The sequence below is a fragment of the Bemisia tabaci genome, chromosome 5 (genome assembly GCF_918797505.1).
Source record: "Bemisia tabaci chromosome 5, PGI_BMITA_v3".
Classification (NCBI taxonomy): domain Eukaryota; kingdom Metazoa; phylum Arthropoda; class Insecta; order Hemiptera; family Aleyrodidae; genus Bemisia; species Bemisia tabaci.
In genome coordinates, this window is record NC_092797.1 from 34231788 (window position 1) to 34248851 (window position 17064).

Genomic DNA, 17064 nt, shown 5'->3' on the forward strand with positions numbered 1-17064 from the left:
AGTCTGCTCTAAATCTCAGTCCAGTTGACAGGACAAGAATTCTTGCGTTATTTTTTAAAATAATCCGGTCTTGCTATAAAATTGATACCGCGGATTTGTATTTTTGAGTTGTCTTCTTTCCTTTAGAGTCAGCACAGCAAAATAACCTAGGAATCAGAACGCTGGACCAGTATAGATTTAATTAAAGTTACTATGATTTCGAAAAGAAGAAACTGAAAAGGTAACGCATATAAAAGTCTAGTCGGAAAAGGGGCACAAACCACATGCGTCACTTTCCGAAAAGTTGAGATATTAGTGGATATGGACTGAACTGCAGGGGGAACACGTGCGCTGTAAATTTTGCGTCTTTACTCCAAATTTTAAGGGACCAAAATAGAAATCACACTTCCAGTTAACTTAAAAAAGGGTACCAATCCTTAAAAACTGAGATATTTCGGGAGCCGCACCTAAGCTGGTCTGCACAATTACGTACAACAATATGAATACTATGTTGGGAGGCATTTTCATCATTTACTGTTCCAGAAAATTAAGTGCTTTGAACTTTTCATCTTCGGAGGTGACCAAAAGTATTACTCTATAGTGTTGAGGAGAGGAAAAATTAAACTTAGCATCACGTAATAATTCAAAATCCAAAATAATCATGGCAGTATCTGAGACTTGATCACAATTTTTTAAAAAAAATGGATAAAAAATAGGAATATGAAGATAGGTTTCTGCTTACAAGGTTAAGGGGAGTCCGAGTTAGTATTACCCACCAGCGCGGTACTATGAGAGGAGAGGAGTGAAAAAGAGACGAAATTGCGTTGCAAAATACACCCTGCCCGCACAGTCATTTTAAAAATCCGATAAATCAGATTACTCTTTAAACTCTTTTTGTATGCACGAGAATTCCGTCGGATGGCGAGGAGCCAAACCGACAGGATTTACTTGAGCTCTACGTGCGCCTCGCTGAAGATTTCAACGAATAACTCCAACCAGCGAAATACGAAGATTTTTCAGGGATTTTTTAAGGTCGTGGCATTGCCTATAAATTCTGTCCCTTCGACTGTCAAAATCTATGCATCCGTCAAAACGAGCGGAAATAAGTTCAGTTCGTAACAACCTAGAATTATTCTCCTTCATTTGACAAGAAGGGAGCAATTCTCAGATTTCTCAGCATGTATACAGAGAAAAAATTTCCTGTTGATAATTTCCTCATTTGATTTCTATTTAAGACAACTTATTTTTATTGTTCGGATCGGCTCTTTTCACGACGACGAGAATCCCGACCGGATAACGGGACTTCTGAAATAGGACAGTACCCCCCTCCATAATTTCTCTTTGGTCTCAAAATTGACGTAAATCCTCCAGAAAAAGACGGTTTCCCAGGTAATTGACCTCAAGAAATCCAAATTTCATGGTCCCGAAGCTCCTGTAGCTCCCCTTGGGGGGTAAACGGGGGGGCCAAATTTTACAAATCGGGGCTCCTTTCCAAATCGCAAATTGATTGCATCCAAATTGAGGAGCAGAAAACATTTACATCTTAAGGGACTCCTAAGAGTTCTAATAGACCCCTTGAACGGCAGAAAGTAACTCCCTGAGGAGGGGGGCTTCGCCCCCGCCAAAAATTTCGCAAGATTCCTCTTTGGTCGCAAAATTGACGTCGATTCTCCAGAAAAAGACGGTTTCCTATGTAATCGACCCCGAGGAGCTCAGGGAACATGAACTTTAGAGTCATCGGGGTCGATTACATAGGAAACCGTCTTTTTCTGGAGAATCGACGTCAATTTTGCGACCAAAGAGGAATCTTGAGAAATTTTTGGCGGGGGCGAAGCCACCCTCTTCAGGGAGTTACTTTCTGCCGTTCAAGGGGTCCATTAGAACTCTTAGGAGTCCCTTAAGATGTAAATGTTTTCTGCTCCTCAATTTGGATGCAATCAATTTGCGATTTGGAAAGGAGCCCCGATTTGTAAAATTTGGCCCCCCTGTTTACCCCCCAAGGGGAGCTACAGGAGCTTCGGGACCATGAAATTTGGATTTCTTGAGGTCAATTACCTGGGAAACCGTCTTTTTCTGGAGGATTTACGTCAATTTTGAGACCAAAGAGAAATTATGGAGGGGGGTACTGTCCCCCTCTTTAGGGGGTCATTTTTGGGCCTTGGATGGTCCGATTTTGGATTTTTAGGGGTCAATTCCACGTGAAATTTTCCGTGCTTTTCAATTCTGATGCGATCTATCCGCAATTCGGTCGGGAACCGTGACTTTTAGCATCGTGACCCCCCCTTTACCCCCCAAGGGGGATCGGGGGGGTTTCGGGACCACGAAATTCGGATTCCTTGGGGTCAATTCTCTATTCAACCTCGCGGTCTCCGACTTCGTACGACCTATACCAACCAAGAAAAAGGCCTGGTACGGGTGGTCTGAAACACCCTGTACATGCATAACAAGCCGCTACCTCAGCGCACTACAGCGCTCTGTGACTCCAAATCGCCATCGGAATCGATCCTCCCACAAATCATCGGGCAGATTACACCGTCTGATCTCCCCCTCCACTCCCTCCCGCCAACCTTTTACTGGACGTCCACGCCGCCTTCTTCCGGGAGGAACCCAATCAAATACCTTCCTGGGCAACCTACTATCTGCCATTCTCCGCACATGTCCATACCAAACCAGCTACCTGGTTTTGATATCGTGCACAATATCTTCCTCAACTCCCATTATTCCACGCACTCGTTCATTACGAACGCGCTCTCTCCGCGAGAGAACATTTTGAAACATAAAGCCGATGAAAAATTGCTGAACGTTCGTACAGATGCTCTAGGAAATTTGTCTAAAGTGGTTAGGAAATTTCCATTATTTGAAAAATTTCAGTGAGAAAGGGACTTATTTAAAGTATTAATTGAAACTAAAAGCTAGAATGGTTTGGATCATACAAAGTTACTTATAACGGGAAATATCGACGCATGAAAATGAATCTAATGGATAATTTGCAGGTGGCTGAAATTTGATGAAATTCGTACTGAAGAGAAAACTACTGAATGAACTTAAAGAGCTGATTTCGCATTTTTAAATAATTTTTCCGAGGTGGGAAATAGTATAAAACAATATTTGAAATTGAGGAAATGCACCGTCTAGTGACGTCATCGGACGGTATTTCAGCAGATTATATAATTTTGACGTATCACCTCAAATAATTGTTTAATTCATGAACCAAGGCTATACTCTCAGACGAGACAATAATAAAGAGTGCAAATTCTCCATTATTCGATTTCTCTGAACCATCTCATTTGGATCAGAAAAAAGTAGGTATACTCCGAGAATTTCAATATCAACTCGTAACTTGGCAATGTCCAAATCAGTCCATTTGCAGAGCTCTAAAATTCATACAGAAAACTCACATCCTGGACGTGTTGGCCGTTGAGTCCCTATATTAGCCGATCCGTGGCTCCGCTACCTGAGATCTAACTTGATTTCATAAACGCCTCACACACCCATCTACGGTCTGTCGAGGATAAATACTTTTGAATTTTCATGAAAACACCTGATTGTAATGAGATCTGCTCAGTGTGGCATCGCCGGGTCCTTGAGTACAGCCGAGGTTCAAGGTCAATCAGATCCTGTAATCCTGCTGCGGTCGGGACCAGGTATATAGCTGCTCCTCCATTAATTCCATCAATCAGGAATAAAGAGGATAAAATAATCAGCCCGTGTCGTTAACGCGTCACGCCAGTCTATTTGCTACGATTGACGTGTAAATACAGAGTTCTTTTTGTTTGAATAATGCGCTGCGCTAAGCAAACAGCGCGTGGACTCAAGTGAATAAAGTCATCAGCGTTGAAAAGAATGGGATTCCCGCAAGGACGGGGACTTTTGCGATTCGACAAAAATCGTATATTAAAAATTTCTCGGAAAATACTGCCGTGCTAAGGAAAAACGCCGTATGAACCTTCCGGCGTTGCCAAATTTCCTTCGATAAAACACAATTTTCCTGGTAAACTTGTGAATATTTTCCTTCCAATTTTTCAGATATTTTTGTTAGCAATTCACCTAAACTTCCTGAAAATTTCAAGGAAAAGTATTCATCGCTTTCCCCAAAAATACAAATTTTATCGAGGGAAATTTGGCAACTCTCGAATGCTCATATACGGCGTTCTTCCTTAGCATGGCAGAATACGACAGTGTCACCAGTTTTGCTCTCAAAGTTTAGGACGTAATACCGATGGAATTTGCGATTTTAGGAATGTCCACTGCTTCCACATATTCAGACAGATTCTCGATGCAGACGCAAAGTAACCATTCTGTGCATGCAGGGACTTCAAGTGCCAAGAAATTGCCTATCGCAGTCATTCGGACTTTGCTATCACTTAGCCTCAAAGAATTTGCCCGAATGCATATTGACGGCGTAAGTCCGCAATCACGCATAGATCGTTTGCGGTGTCTGAAAACACCCGCATCTATATTATTTTTTTGAAGGAGAACAAATTTATATCATTCCTTGAAGTTTTTGTAGAATTTTCTTCGCACAGAGAAGAAAAATCACGGCAGTTTTAAAGAATTGCCGTTGAATAGTTTTCCACTTAAAAAATAAAGTGTGACAGGAATTTGTATTCAACAGGACCATTTGATTAATCGGGCTACATTATGCAATCAGGAGCTACAATTTTGAGCTCATTCGTGTAAACACTTAAGTGCATTAGAAAACTAATGATACATACGTTGTTTTTAAGCCGAGCCAGAAATTGTAGCTCCTAACTGCCAGATTTAGTCCACTCGAATCATATGAACTGTGAATCACGCAAATCATAAGTGCACAGCTCGATTTGACTTCATTAATTTTCACATACTTAGTTCCGCGTAGCCTAAAGACACTCAACTTTTCTACGATTTAGAGCTGTTTTCTCTGTTTACGCCAGGGAAGCATTGTTTTTGTGTGAAAGGGAGTGAGTTATTCTTTTCACATTTTTTATTTCATCATCTATCACAAGAACTTGAATACAAAAACAGAACAAGCATCAACACTCTTTAAGTTGCATGATTCACCATGAGGCAAGATCTACAAAAAACGCACGACACATACCATCTTGGATGATTAAATATTGTTGCACAGAGGATGGTGCGTAGTCTACCTCAGAAATTGAAGGCGCAATAGCAATGCGCAGATTCATACTGATTACACATCTAAGTTTAAAGTTTCAGGTAATTTTTGGCTGATCCTATTATGATGTCCACGTATAAGGAGTTTGAAAAGAGAAACCTCTACAGTAAAATTTTTTTGCAGGTGTCATGATGTGTCCCCGAGAGCTGACAGAAGATGGCCATGAACTTCAGTTCGGAACGAATCACTTGGGACACTTCTTATTCACCATGCTTCTTCTGCCGAGGATAATCAAGTCAGCCCCGGCAAGGATTGTGAATCTCTCCTCACTAGCACACACGTGGGGTAAGTTGTACTTTTTATTTAAAAATACTTGATGAAATATGAATGCGAGGTATCCTGAAAGTCCTCCGACTTTAACTTAGGTCCTTAAACTTTTGAATAGTTAGAGAGAGGAGGGAGAGTGAGAAAGGGGGAGAGAGAGAGAGAGAGAGGCGAACCCAAAGGAACCTGTCTTATCAACAATTCAAAATGGCGTTCCGGTTAAGTGAAATTTGCAAAAATTCAACCGGCTGATATTTTGAATCGCCAATAGCTCAAGACTCGCCCTTTTGCGCCAAAAATGTCATTTTTTACACTATCTGTAACGATGCATCGCATCTTAGGGGTTACGATTTGAAAATGAAAAGGTACGGGGCCTGTGCCCCTCCATGAGAGGGTACCCCTAAGATTTTGACCTCTATTCTTTATAGGATTTTCTCCTTTCAGATAGCACTTATAAATTTTCAATTTCCTATTTTTGCATCCATTAAAAAATGTTAGGGGAAGGAGGAGGAGGTCTTTTTGAAGATCCTGATGTAGCATGATGTTCCCTAAATGACGCAGGTTCGGAGGTTACGACATGGATTGTAGGGAAGGGGGGAGTATGTGCCGGCATAACGCACGAGGTGGTGAGGAAACGAGTGCCGGAGACGCCATGTTTAATTTTTATTTTTAAGCTAAACTTTTGATTAAAATTATGAATAAATTAAATTTAAATTTTAAACACCCTGAAAAAAAACCCCGGCCGTGGAAGCCGTACTTACGGGCTATATAGACATCCTGTCCTCGTCCTGGGCGCAGAGGCCAAAAGTTACGGGTGTAGCACCCAGAGCAGTCGAAGCTACGGTTCTAGCACCCGGAACTTTCAGCCTTTGAGTCTGAAACGGACGGTATATCTATAAAACCCGTAACTTTTTTTGCAGTGCATGATTTAGTATTTTCGAGGTTGAATTAAATAGGAGTTACACAAAAATTGAGGGTGTAAATCAATAATTGGTCTTTTACATTATAGGTGACGGCGACATGCATTTCGATGACATCACTTTGGAGAAGTCTTATTCGCCAACGGCAGCCTACGGGAGGAGCAAGCTAGCTAATATCTTATTCACCAATGAACTTGCCAAGAGACTTCAAGGTAAGCCTATGCAGCACGAGGACTGTTTGCATTACACCCAGTGGCGTGGCGTGCTTTCCGATATATCGATTGATCTGTCATCCAAACACATGGAAAAGGATCGATTAACAGGGTGTTCGCAACGAACACCTCAATAATCGATTCTTTACCACGGATTTAAATGAGGAAATATCGATAATCGATCATTCACGCCACGCCACTGATTACAACCGTTTAATCCGGATGGCCATTCATGCCTCTTCATTACAGATCCTACTCGCACCAATGCAATGATGCGCGATTTTACTTTGGATGAGATTTTTCATTGGTATATCAATTTTTGAATTCAGCAGCTAGAGAGTGCAGTGAAAGAGTGGCGGCAGGGGGCATGAAATGAAATGAGGAGTGCCAACTCAATGATGGGTTGTGGGAGGACCGATTTTTGTGGCGGTTAGACGTCGCAGAGTGCCCAGAGAGCGCTACGAAAGCGGTCCTATGTATGTAGCTAGAAATGGAGTGACAGTCAGGCCAAGTTTGGGCGTATACCCTTTTTGAAAGTCCGTAGTAAATCCACGCAAACAATTTCCTTTAAATGGTTATTAAAAAATGTCTTGCCACACTGAATCCCACACTGAGTTGCCACATACTTACACCCAAGAGTCTCTTTCACAGCGCTCACCGGCGCTCTGCGACGCCTAACCACCACAGCGATATACATCAAGTGGGGTTTTTCTAAGCTTTGGTGAATTCATACCTGAATTTCTTTCAGAAATTCCTACTCTTATTTTGTTTGTTCTCTGTGGTGCCTTTTTAATTGGTTCCTACCCTGGACAATTCCAATTTATAATTTGTAATTCGAAGAGTAAAATCTTTTTGCCCGTTTATGACAAATCAGGAACCAATCAGAAATGAACTCCTCATGCCTTAACTCTCAGTATAAAGGGCTATTGCGTTGATTTGACATCAGTATCGAAGTTCAGCTCTGGTTGGATTAGACGGTCCGAATAATCAACATAAATCAGAATGAGGAAGAGCAAGATAAAAGTAAGACTTGTTTCGATAATAAAAGAGGAAGACGAGACGTTTACTTCGATGAATGAAACCCACCTCCCACCTGTAAAATTAACAATTTCAAATCCGGGTGTTCCGAAGTTGCACATTTTGTCGCTCTCCTGACGTAAGGGCGTGAACACTTTTTGAGTTGAGCCCTATTGTCCATATACCTGCATGATTTCTAGGGTTTATATGGAATTGGAGTTACGCTTTTACGTCAGAGTAGCGACGATACTTGAGATTATTCTACTGTATCACATCACCGCATGCCTATCTTACAGCGGAGCGCTGTCGATTTAAATATTTTAAAATGAGCTTTTAAGCACCCATTAGACGAATTTATGAAAGACCTTGACCTCCACTCGCCGCGAATTCATTCGATTGCAGATTGATGCTCGTCATTCATGAGCGATTTTGCGTGGATAAAAGTTATGATTTAATAGCTCTCATCATTATAATTAATAGATGATTTCATGGGTACAAACTATAGGCCAATAATTTTCAAGTTATTCAACACAATTTTTAAGATTTTTTGTAAAAAATTAGCCAAACTGGAATACTAGAATAAAAATTACTCATTGCGTCTAAATTTGAATAAAATACTGTGTTCAAGAGCTGACGATACTCCTTGGCAACCGCCTTGATTTTGATATAGTTTAGCTGCAATCAAATGGATGCGACTGCAAATGACTTTTTCTCCATCTTGGAAGCTGTGCTTCGTTATTACTAGCATGATCTCATCTAAAATTGCCCTGAAGAACTTTTTCTTCGCGCACTAATAGGGCGTTTGTTTAAATCGAACAGATTTGCATTTTACTTTATCAATTTTCCTTTTAAGAGAGGAGAAATAATTATTTACTTGAATAAAGGATTAATATTTAACAAACTAAGTGATTTAGAATATTCACTCCTACAGCAAGAGCCTTATGTTAGTGTTAGTGCTTAGACGTGAGAGATTTAAGTCATGATTGAGTTTGCTTAAAATAAAGAGCCAATTTCCTATTTTTCACAGAGAATTTATCATTTTATACAGAGAAATTATCATGAAACGTTTGAGAACTGTCTTTCATAAATGCAATCCCTGGTAAAAATTGGCGAAAGGAGCTGCGTTTCAAAATACCATAGGAATTCTTATAGCCGGCTAAAGAAGGCAATAGAAAATCATATAGCTGGCTGTAGAAAGCGGAGCAAATCATACAGCCGGGCTATGCGAAGCGATAGAAAAGTATACAGCCGGGCTATAGCTCCTATAGCCAGGCTTTACACTTTATCGCCATCGACTATAAAAGGCTATAAGAAATTGTGTCGAAATTCGTGCGCTTTGGAAATCATTAAGTTTGATACGGAACCACCCTAATATTTACAAAACACATGTTATATTTTCCTTTAATACATATTTTTTTCCATCAATTAAAATGAGAATAATCCATACAGGATGTGCAAACATTTTAAAATCATGGGCTGAAAACGCTGACTCCGCGAGATATATATTGGAGCCTGATACAGAGCGGAGCGGCGTGCTGCCAGAGTTAAGCGCGCACTAGCGCCTACAAACCTAACAGGGATACTTCACGCATTGCGCAATGCTTGAAGTATCCCTGTTAGGTTTGTAGGCGCTAATGCGCTTTTCGCGCTGGCTACCCGCCCGCCGCGCCGCGCTGCAGTGTGCCACGGCGCCACGGCGTTTGAAGCAACTATTTCTCACCAGAGGTATTGCACAGTATCATACGAAATTGAACAACATATTAAGAATGGCAGGCATCCTTCAAAAGTACGCAGCTTTCTGCGCAAAATAAATCAAGATACTATGGCCCAAAAATAGAGCGGTAGTCCAAAAACTCAATAAGTCCTAGCATCCGTTATTAGTAACATTTAGCATAGGTACACTTTATCGCCTGGCTGTTGCTTAGTCGCCATCGGCCAATAAAGGCTATAAGAAATTGTGCATCCGGTTATAGAAGCTATTGAAAATCTTACAGCCGGCTTTAGGTCTATGGTATTTACGAACACAGATTCTGCTGCCAATTTTTACCAGGGATACAATTTATACACCCACATGTCTTATCGGGAACGGCCTCTGCCCAGTAGATATCCTAGTCAATCATTATAATAAGAGATCCCTATGAATTGTCTGGCTCCATTCCACGCAGTCATCATTGATATATTTTAGGCCACCGTTCGGCCTCGATGCATCGTTTTTACATATGAGAGAAAATCGAACCACCACTATTTCCTAAGTTGTGGGATATACTAGCCGAATTTGCAGGAATAATTATTTGCTCGGCGATATCGAATGTATTAGCAATCTGACTTTGACTTCGTTTGGTCATGCACTTCAGCTGAAATTTTGACCATGGAATTGGTTTGCAAACTCCTCGCTCATCAAATACCTTAACGTAGTCAGGCTTTTTGAATGAAATATGAGAGGGATATTAATATCATTAAGGATATAAAAAAGCTGTTTTCGGATTCATTGCACCCACACAGAACGGTGCCTCGGTGTTTCCTTAAAGAAGTAGATGTTGATTGGTGGTGAACATGTCTGTAACTTGAGTCGTTTTCTATGCAGTGTGGTCCGTTCAATTCCGCATTGGTGCCTCTATAGAGGAGTGGAGAGGGGGAAAAAAATTCGCTCCCATGCACTCCCGCTTGTGGTGGTTTTGTCTCTTTTCGCGAAAAATATAGCAACCACGCTCTTTTCTCGTTGATTGAGTTATCAATGGTTCCGAATTTCTTGGACCCTTCAATGTACAAAATAAAACTTTTTGGTTCTATGAAAGTAATTCAATTCTTTAAAAACTATTAAAGTAAACGTATGACTAGAGAAAATGTAACAAACGCCAGGTTTGGCAGTCATGAGAAGTATGTTATATTAACGTATACATAGATAGTTATACGCCGATATAATTCATACAGCCGTCGAAAAGCAGGTTTTCTTGTCTCTCGCAAAGTTGACAGTTCGGCGCTTGTGATATTCTCATCCACATCATGGGAACGATATCTCTCATCGGCATTCTTAAATTTTCAATCAGAGCAATTATTGCCTCAGCTGACAACGAGTCGTTATGACATTGTGACGTTGTGAGTCACAACTGCTTCGTTTCTTCGCTTCTTCCGATCCTCTGTAGCTTTGATGCATCGACAGGGTAGCTTAGGACCAAGTTTTCTGTCCGCACTGAAGAAAGTGGCTTTAAAAAAATCGCTTTTTGGTCGAAATGATATGCGCGTGGGTCTTTTAGAAGCTCGAAAATAGTCGATATATTTATGACGAGCAATGGTTTTTTCCACAACTCTCTTCCTCTTCAGGAAAGAAAGTATTCAAAAGGATCGGCGTTTCCTGATTTTCTACCCACGCAAGAGGGAGTTTTTTTGATGGAACCGTGGAAATGTTTTGTTCATGCACTGAGCAAGTGCTCGCGTCAATCGGGTGAGCATCTGATATATCTCTATTTAGGCGAGAGCGAGAGCCTGTGATTCGTTCACTTTGAAAAGAAATTACTTCCATTTTTCCTGAAAATCATGGAAGAGCGGAGGAGGAAATTTGTCTCTCCGTCAAACGGAAATGGGTGCGTAAACATTTCTTGCGTGAATATAAAAAATGTGTTTACTCTCGAGGTGCCCTAAATTGGTACGTTGTTTTTGCAGTTTTGTTTTCTGAATTTTAAAATCTACGATAATTGCGGTGACGCATGTGCGTTCTTGCTTTTTCGATGGGCCAAAGCTTATTGACTGTAGCCTAATTTCTCATTTCCACGTGCTACACGGAGAAAAAAACTTCGTGCGTGGGACCCGAAGTTTAGGTCATATGGATCTCTGAAATTTTCGGATTGAGCATCTGAACACTTTAGGTTCAGCTGCTGAGGTTTGGATCGCACATCTGAAACTTCAGTTCTTACATCTGAAGTACTTCGGTTTTCACACCCGAACAACTTTGGTTCTCACATCCGAAAAACTTCGGTTCTCACATCTGAAGTACTTCAGATGTAAGAACTGGAGTTTCAGATGTGTAATCCAAACCTCGACAGCTAGACCTAAAATGTTCAGATGCTCAATCCGAAAACTTCAGAGATCCAAATGACCTAAACTTCGGGTCCCACGCACAAGGTTTTTTTCTCCGTGCAATATATGGATTGTTATAATTCAGCGAAAAACGAACATCGACGAATATTCCCAGAAATTGGAAAATTCTAAATTTGTATACATAAATATAATATAAGAGAGGAAAACGCTAATAATGTGGCCCGAATACTTTAAGTATAACATATCTCAGCGGGGTCCTCGCCCGAGGAGGCCCGATTTTTAAAAGAAGTCCGTAAACAATTGTTTTCATTCCGGCACATTTCTCAGAAAGAGTTTGGATTTTGTAACCATGTTTTTTGTCGATTTTTTCGTAACCAATGATTCACATCCATAAAAACCATAAATTTGGATTCACAAGGAATCCCTTATTGTCCATTTTTGGCGATGCGAGTACCCGATTTTATTCAAGGTTCCCTAGAGCAGATCACCCATTGTTTCCCAAAAAACTTGATTCCTCTATCTTAAACTCGATGCATGTTTCAATCCTATTTTACACCCGTGTGAATTTTTTGGCAATGCAATTTTTTCATAGGCTTATTTTTCTTATTTTTCAATTTTCCATAGGCACCGGCGTGACGACGTACAGTGTGCATCCTGGAGTTATCGACACAGAACTGTCTCGTCATTTGGACACGGCGATATCCCCAATCGTCAGACGCCTGTACCAAAGCCGCCTTTGCACCATGTTCCAAAAATCACCGTGGCAAGGTGCTCAAACAACTCTTCACTGCAGTCTTGACGAGAAAGCAGGGAAAGAGAACGGTCTTTACTACAGGTAACACATCTTGCAATCAACACAGAAAGAATAGTTCACATTTTTTAGTCCAGACATGTTCATCTAAAGACATGTCAATACAGAGATACAATGGTCATACACAAACAATCGGTAAGTCGATAGTTGATGGATAAAATGAAATGCGCAAGTATATTTTTTTAAACATTCCCGAAATATACATGCCCATGGTCTATACAAAAAAATAAACTAAAACATGGGTCTTAATTTTAAAAAAATGAGAAGCGCGGGTGCATATTAAGATCTCAGAGCAGAAAGGTCATACCACATTTTTCCCCCGTTTCAAGGTATCATGTGGTAAGGAAACCCATTAATGTCCAATGAAGTTTTACTTTTGAATTTTTTGACACATATCGACGGTGTAAGTCGGCAATCGCATAACTCGGTTTGCGACGTCGCAGACTTCCTGTCATACTGATAAGCTTACCTAAAAACCGGTATTTTTACTGGTTTTTTTTTCAGGTAAGAATACCACTTTTATTGGTAATCAATTCCCGGTAACTTTGCCATTTTATCTCGGTAATTCTACCACAGTCCATAAAAAATATTGGCGTTTTTACCAAGGTTCGGTAAAATTACCGAGAAAGTTCAATAATTTTACCAAGATTTCTCGGTAAAATTACCAATTTCATAAATGGTAATTATACCAAGAAAAAACTGGGATCAAATAGAACCCTGAATTCTTGGTAATTTTACCCTTTTCTTAGTAAATACACCGATATTTTTTTTCAGTGTGTATCTGTGGAACTCACCCAGCTCCAAGGGGGGTTTAGAGGAGTTTCCTCGCTTCAAAGGAGGACCCGCGGGAGCGTGGGGCCTTTTGAGAAATTAAGTCGTCTCATGAGCAATTTTGAGGTGTCCTTACCAAAAAATAAATCGAATGAAAATCTCAAAGATAAAAAATATTTTACACACTCACTTGGCAAAATTCCTGACATTTCTTGGGGAGCTTCAAATAAACTTCCGAGGGCAGGCTTTCCGGCCCAAAACTAGTTCCGCTCACGTCTGTTTTGAAAAATTTCAGCAGTGATACTTTCGCTCGACATTTGGAGGGTTTCTAATGCTCATAGCCATTTTATAGTTGATCGACTATTCTATTTTTTTTCTTTTTAGTGATTGCAAGCCGAGGACACCCGCCAAGAGAGCGCGAAACGAAGCTAAGGCCCAGCAGCTTTGGGAGTATAGTTGGGGCGCAGTGGGATTACCTAAGGATTACGATCCATTCGTCAAAGGATAGGACCTCAATGCGTCAAAAAGTCAGATGTCAGCTGAGAATCTACATTTAAACGAATAATTGAAAGAAAATACTGTTTTGCTCAGGGGGAATACGTAATTTAGACTATCCCTTCTCGAAGGTTGATGTAGGTCAGGGGTATTTTCAGCTACTTTATAAATACCAAATTCAATAAAATTTCTCACGACCTTAAGATAATCGAATCTATATAATTTCTGAATTAACGAGGATCTAAGGTGATTTAATGTAATATCTTACGATGGTTTCAGTACTTGCAGTAAAGTTACCACCCTGATCAGTGGCGAAGTGTGAATGATCGATTAGGTATCAATATTTCCCCATTTGAAGCTATGGTAAAGGATCGATTATTAAGGTGTTATTTGCGAACACCCTGTAAATCGATCCTCTCCCATACGTTTAAATGCGACTCTTTACCTTTTCCATACGATCAATCGACAAATCGCAAAACACGCCACGCCACTGATCCTGATAGAGCATTGCATAGTTAATCCCAAATCATTACACCTTTTTCGTCAAACCACAAAGGTGTTACTTAAGGCGTAAAGCATTAGCTCTGTTTTGCATTGCGTATCTCTCTCTCTCTCTCTCTCTCTCTGATCACCGAATAATATTGTGCCGCCATTAAGATTAAGTGTGTGAAGTTCCTCCATACCCACAAGAGTATTATCGAATTTAAACGCGTGAATCCAATTGCACGCTACATTCTTGTCTATCCTAAATGTGAATACATATTTTCATGGATTTTTGTGATTTCTTTTTACGTAAAAATACATCTCATTTTTGAAGTATGCACTTCGTTTTTTCCTTTCCTCACCAATCGAATCGCAACCACCAGCAGGATTGTTACTCAATCGCTCTGTTTGAAACAAACTCGTCATATGTTGTTCTTCAAAAGTAAACCTTTCTTCCTATTAAGCTCTCATTAAGTCATTAACTTATGCAACGCTTTTTCTACGGGCCTGAAAATCCATTATCTCAATTTTGAAATCAATATGGCTTCCGCCGGAGACAAAATTTTTTCCTACTTTTTGTTTGCATTGCATGTTCCACGTCTATGTTATACATAGCTACTCATGTAATATCAACAGTACAGCTGACCAAGGCAATTTAACACACCGCAGTATGCGAGATGCATACATCCGGCTGTAATTTTCAGTCAACTTAAACATTAAAAGTACAAATTGCCGTTTCGATTTTTTTTCTCTAAAATCAAGATTTCAATGTTGTCCTGATTTATACCAAGTAAATTCCAGTGCAATGAAAATTTTGCAATAAAATTGCGATTTAATGCAATAAAATCGCAATTTTTTGAACATGAAATTGTAAACTTTTACATTATTTATATTTTATAAATTCCGATATCGAACGATCAATAAGATGAGCTTTATCGTGTATCAGAGGGATAGGCAATTTGTAATGCAAAGAAAAATTCGATGGTGGAACTACTGGACCACGTACCTCGTTTAGGGTGCTTGAAAATCTCCGCTCCCATTTTATTTCTCGGAAGGCGAACAATTTCACCATTCCTTGCAGTTTTCACTGAATTTTCCTCGCACAGAGAAAAAAAATCACAAAGATTTTCAAGAATTGACGTTGAGCAGTTTTTCATCTAAAAAGTAAAGTAAGAGAGGAAGTCTTCAACGTCGTAAACCGAGATACCTACGAGGTTTGGAAGTTTCACCGTCGAATTGTAACTAAATGCCATTGATATTAACAAGAAGTGCCCCTTTAATAAGTAGATAGGCAACTTACACGACACTCTCATGCAGTAACGACAATTTGATTCAGAAAAAAATTACAAACGAGGAAAGGCTAAAAAATCTCTCATTTCCTGAGAGTTAAAGTATAGTAATTTCTAATTTGTTCGTCATTCGGTTATACGAGAGACAGAAGTTGAGAGAGAAACCAAACACGCAATTTGGCCCGGCGCGGCGCGGCGTAGAGAGCAAAAATGATGACGAGGACTTGAGATGGATGGAAAGGAGAAGCCCTCGGCGCGCCGGTCAGCATGGAACACATATTAGCGCCTACAAGACTCGACGAATACTTCACGCATTGCGTCAAACGTAGTGCTGTCAGCAGCGGTTGGCGTGAAACTCATAGTGCCTACAAGACTACAAGAATACTTCAAGCATTGCGTCAAACACAGCGCGGTTGGCGCGGTGGCAGAAATTAAAATCATTAAACCACATTCATGTTTACTCTTTCATAATTTTTTCGTTCTTTTCTCATAAATGAAAGGCCTTGTCCACACAGGGATAGGTTTACGGAACTTAATTTCCGCGCAAAGTTCCGTGAACTTTTGCTAGTGATGACACAAAAACTGTGTCCAACGCGAGTAAACGCGTCTTACGCACCCCTCCTCCTCTAGCACGTTCACTTGATGGTTTGCATCGATAATTCAAAACGAATGAGAAGGGGCGGCAAAATACAGGCGGCCCATGGGCGGCAAGTAGGTAAATCCGGCCCTGCGGGGCGATTATTGAAACTGATAGACAAAGCGATAGACAAAGATGACATAGGGAGTATGGAGCGATCCTATTGGTTGACATAGTTGGTTCTCATAGACTAAGGGGGAAAATGATAGACTAACTGTCGGGTCTCTCGTGGGTTGCCGTTAGTTAGTCTATTACCTACCTCCTTTGTCCATTGCAACCACCCGTTTCCACCAATAGGATCCCTCCAAATCCCTTTTGTCGTTTTTGTCTATAGCTTTGTCTATCAGTTTCAATAATCGCCCCGCTGGTAGACATTATTTGACTTCCAAAAACAGTGCGCACACCCATCCGGCCATCCGTGGCTTTGACTTTTTCTCCCACGCGGTTACGTCACATCGATCCAAAACACTTTCTCCTCATTAACGTCGAATATCGTCCGCACAAGAACGTCTCACGTCACGCCATTTTGTCTGCACTAATTTTGTGGATGCGTGAGTGTAGTAGTGTACCCGCATGTGCACGTTGACAGGCTGTCCAAAAGGGTGAGAATAAGTGTGTCGGGCTGCTAACGTATGAAGGATACGATTATTTAGTGGCTACGTCATTCGCCGGTTCCAGTGCCCGAGTAGCAAATTGCAACAAAAATATTAAAATTAAATTGCAATTTGATTTTGGATTTTTTTTTGAAATTGCAATTTTTTTACCCCATGAATTGCAATATTTTTGCACCATTCAGTTAATTTATGCCGATTATAAACAATGAACAAAATGAGTTTCATGTGTCAAAAACATAGGCAATATGCAATGCAGTGGAAAATTGCAACTTATTTCAATTTTACTGCAATAAATTTCAATAAATGGGGCCCCTTCAAATGAGAGCTAGGCAACATACAAACCATTTTAACAATGCAATCGTAGACACTAAATCAGTGCATT

The 17064-nt window shown here is 40.3% G+C and overlaps 1 protein-coding gene across 7 annotated transcripts in view; it reads left to right on the forward strand.

Moving 5' to 3' along the window:
* Positions 1–14478, forward strand: part of LOC109037462 (retinol dehydrogenase 12) — a 46566-nt gene extending 32088 nt beyond the window's left edge. For all 7 annotated transcript variants that reach the window (XM_019052142.2, XM_019052149.2, XM_019052144.2 and 4 more), the window contains 4 exons: positions 5258–5419; positions 6408–6530; positions 12207–12417; positions 13549–14478. In XM_019052142.2, coding sequence (XP_018907687.2) covers positions 5258–5419; positions 6408–6530; positions 12207–12417; positions 13549–13672 — 620 coding nt within the window. In that variant the 3' untranslated portion in view covers positions 13673–14478. The remainder of the gene's footprint in view (positions 1–5257; positions 5420–6407; positions 6531–12206; positions 12418–13548) is intronic.
* The last annotated feature ends 2586 nt before the right edge of the window (positions 14479–17064 follow it).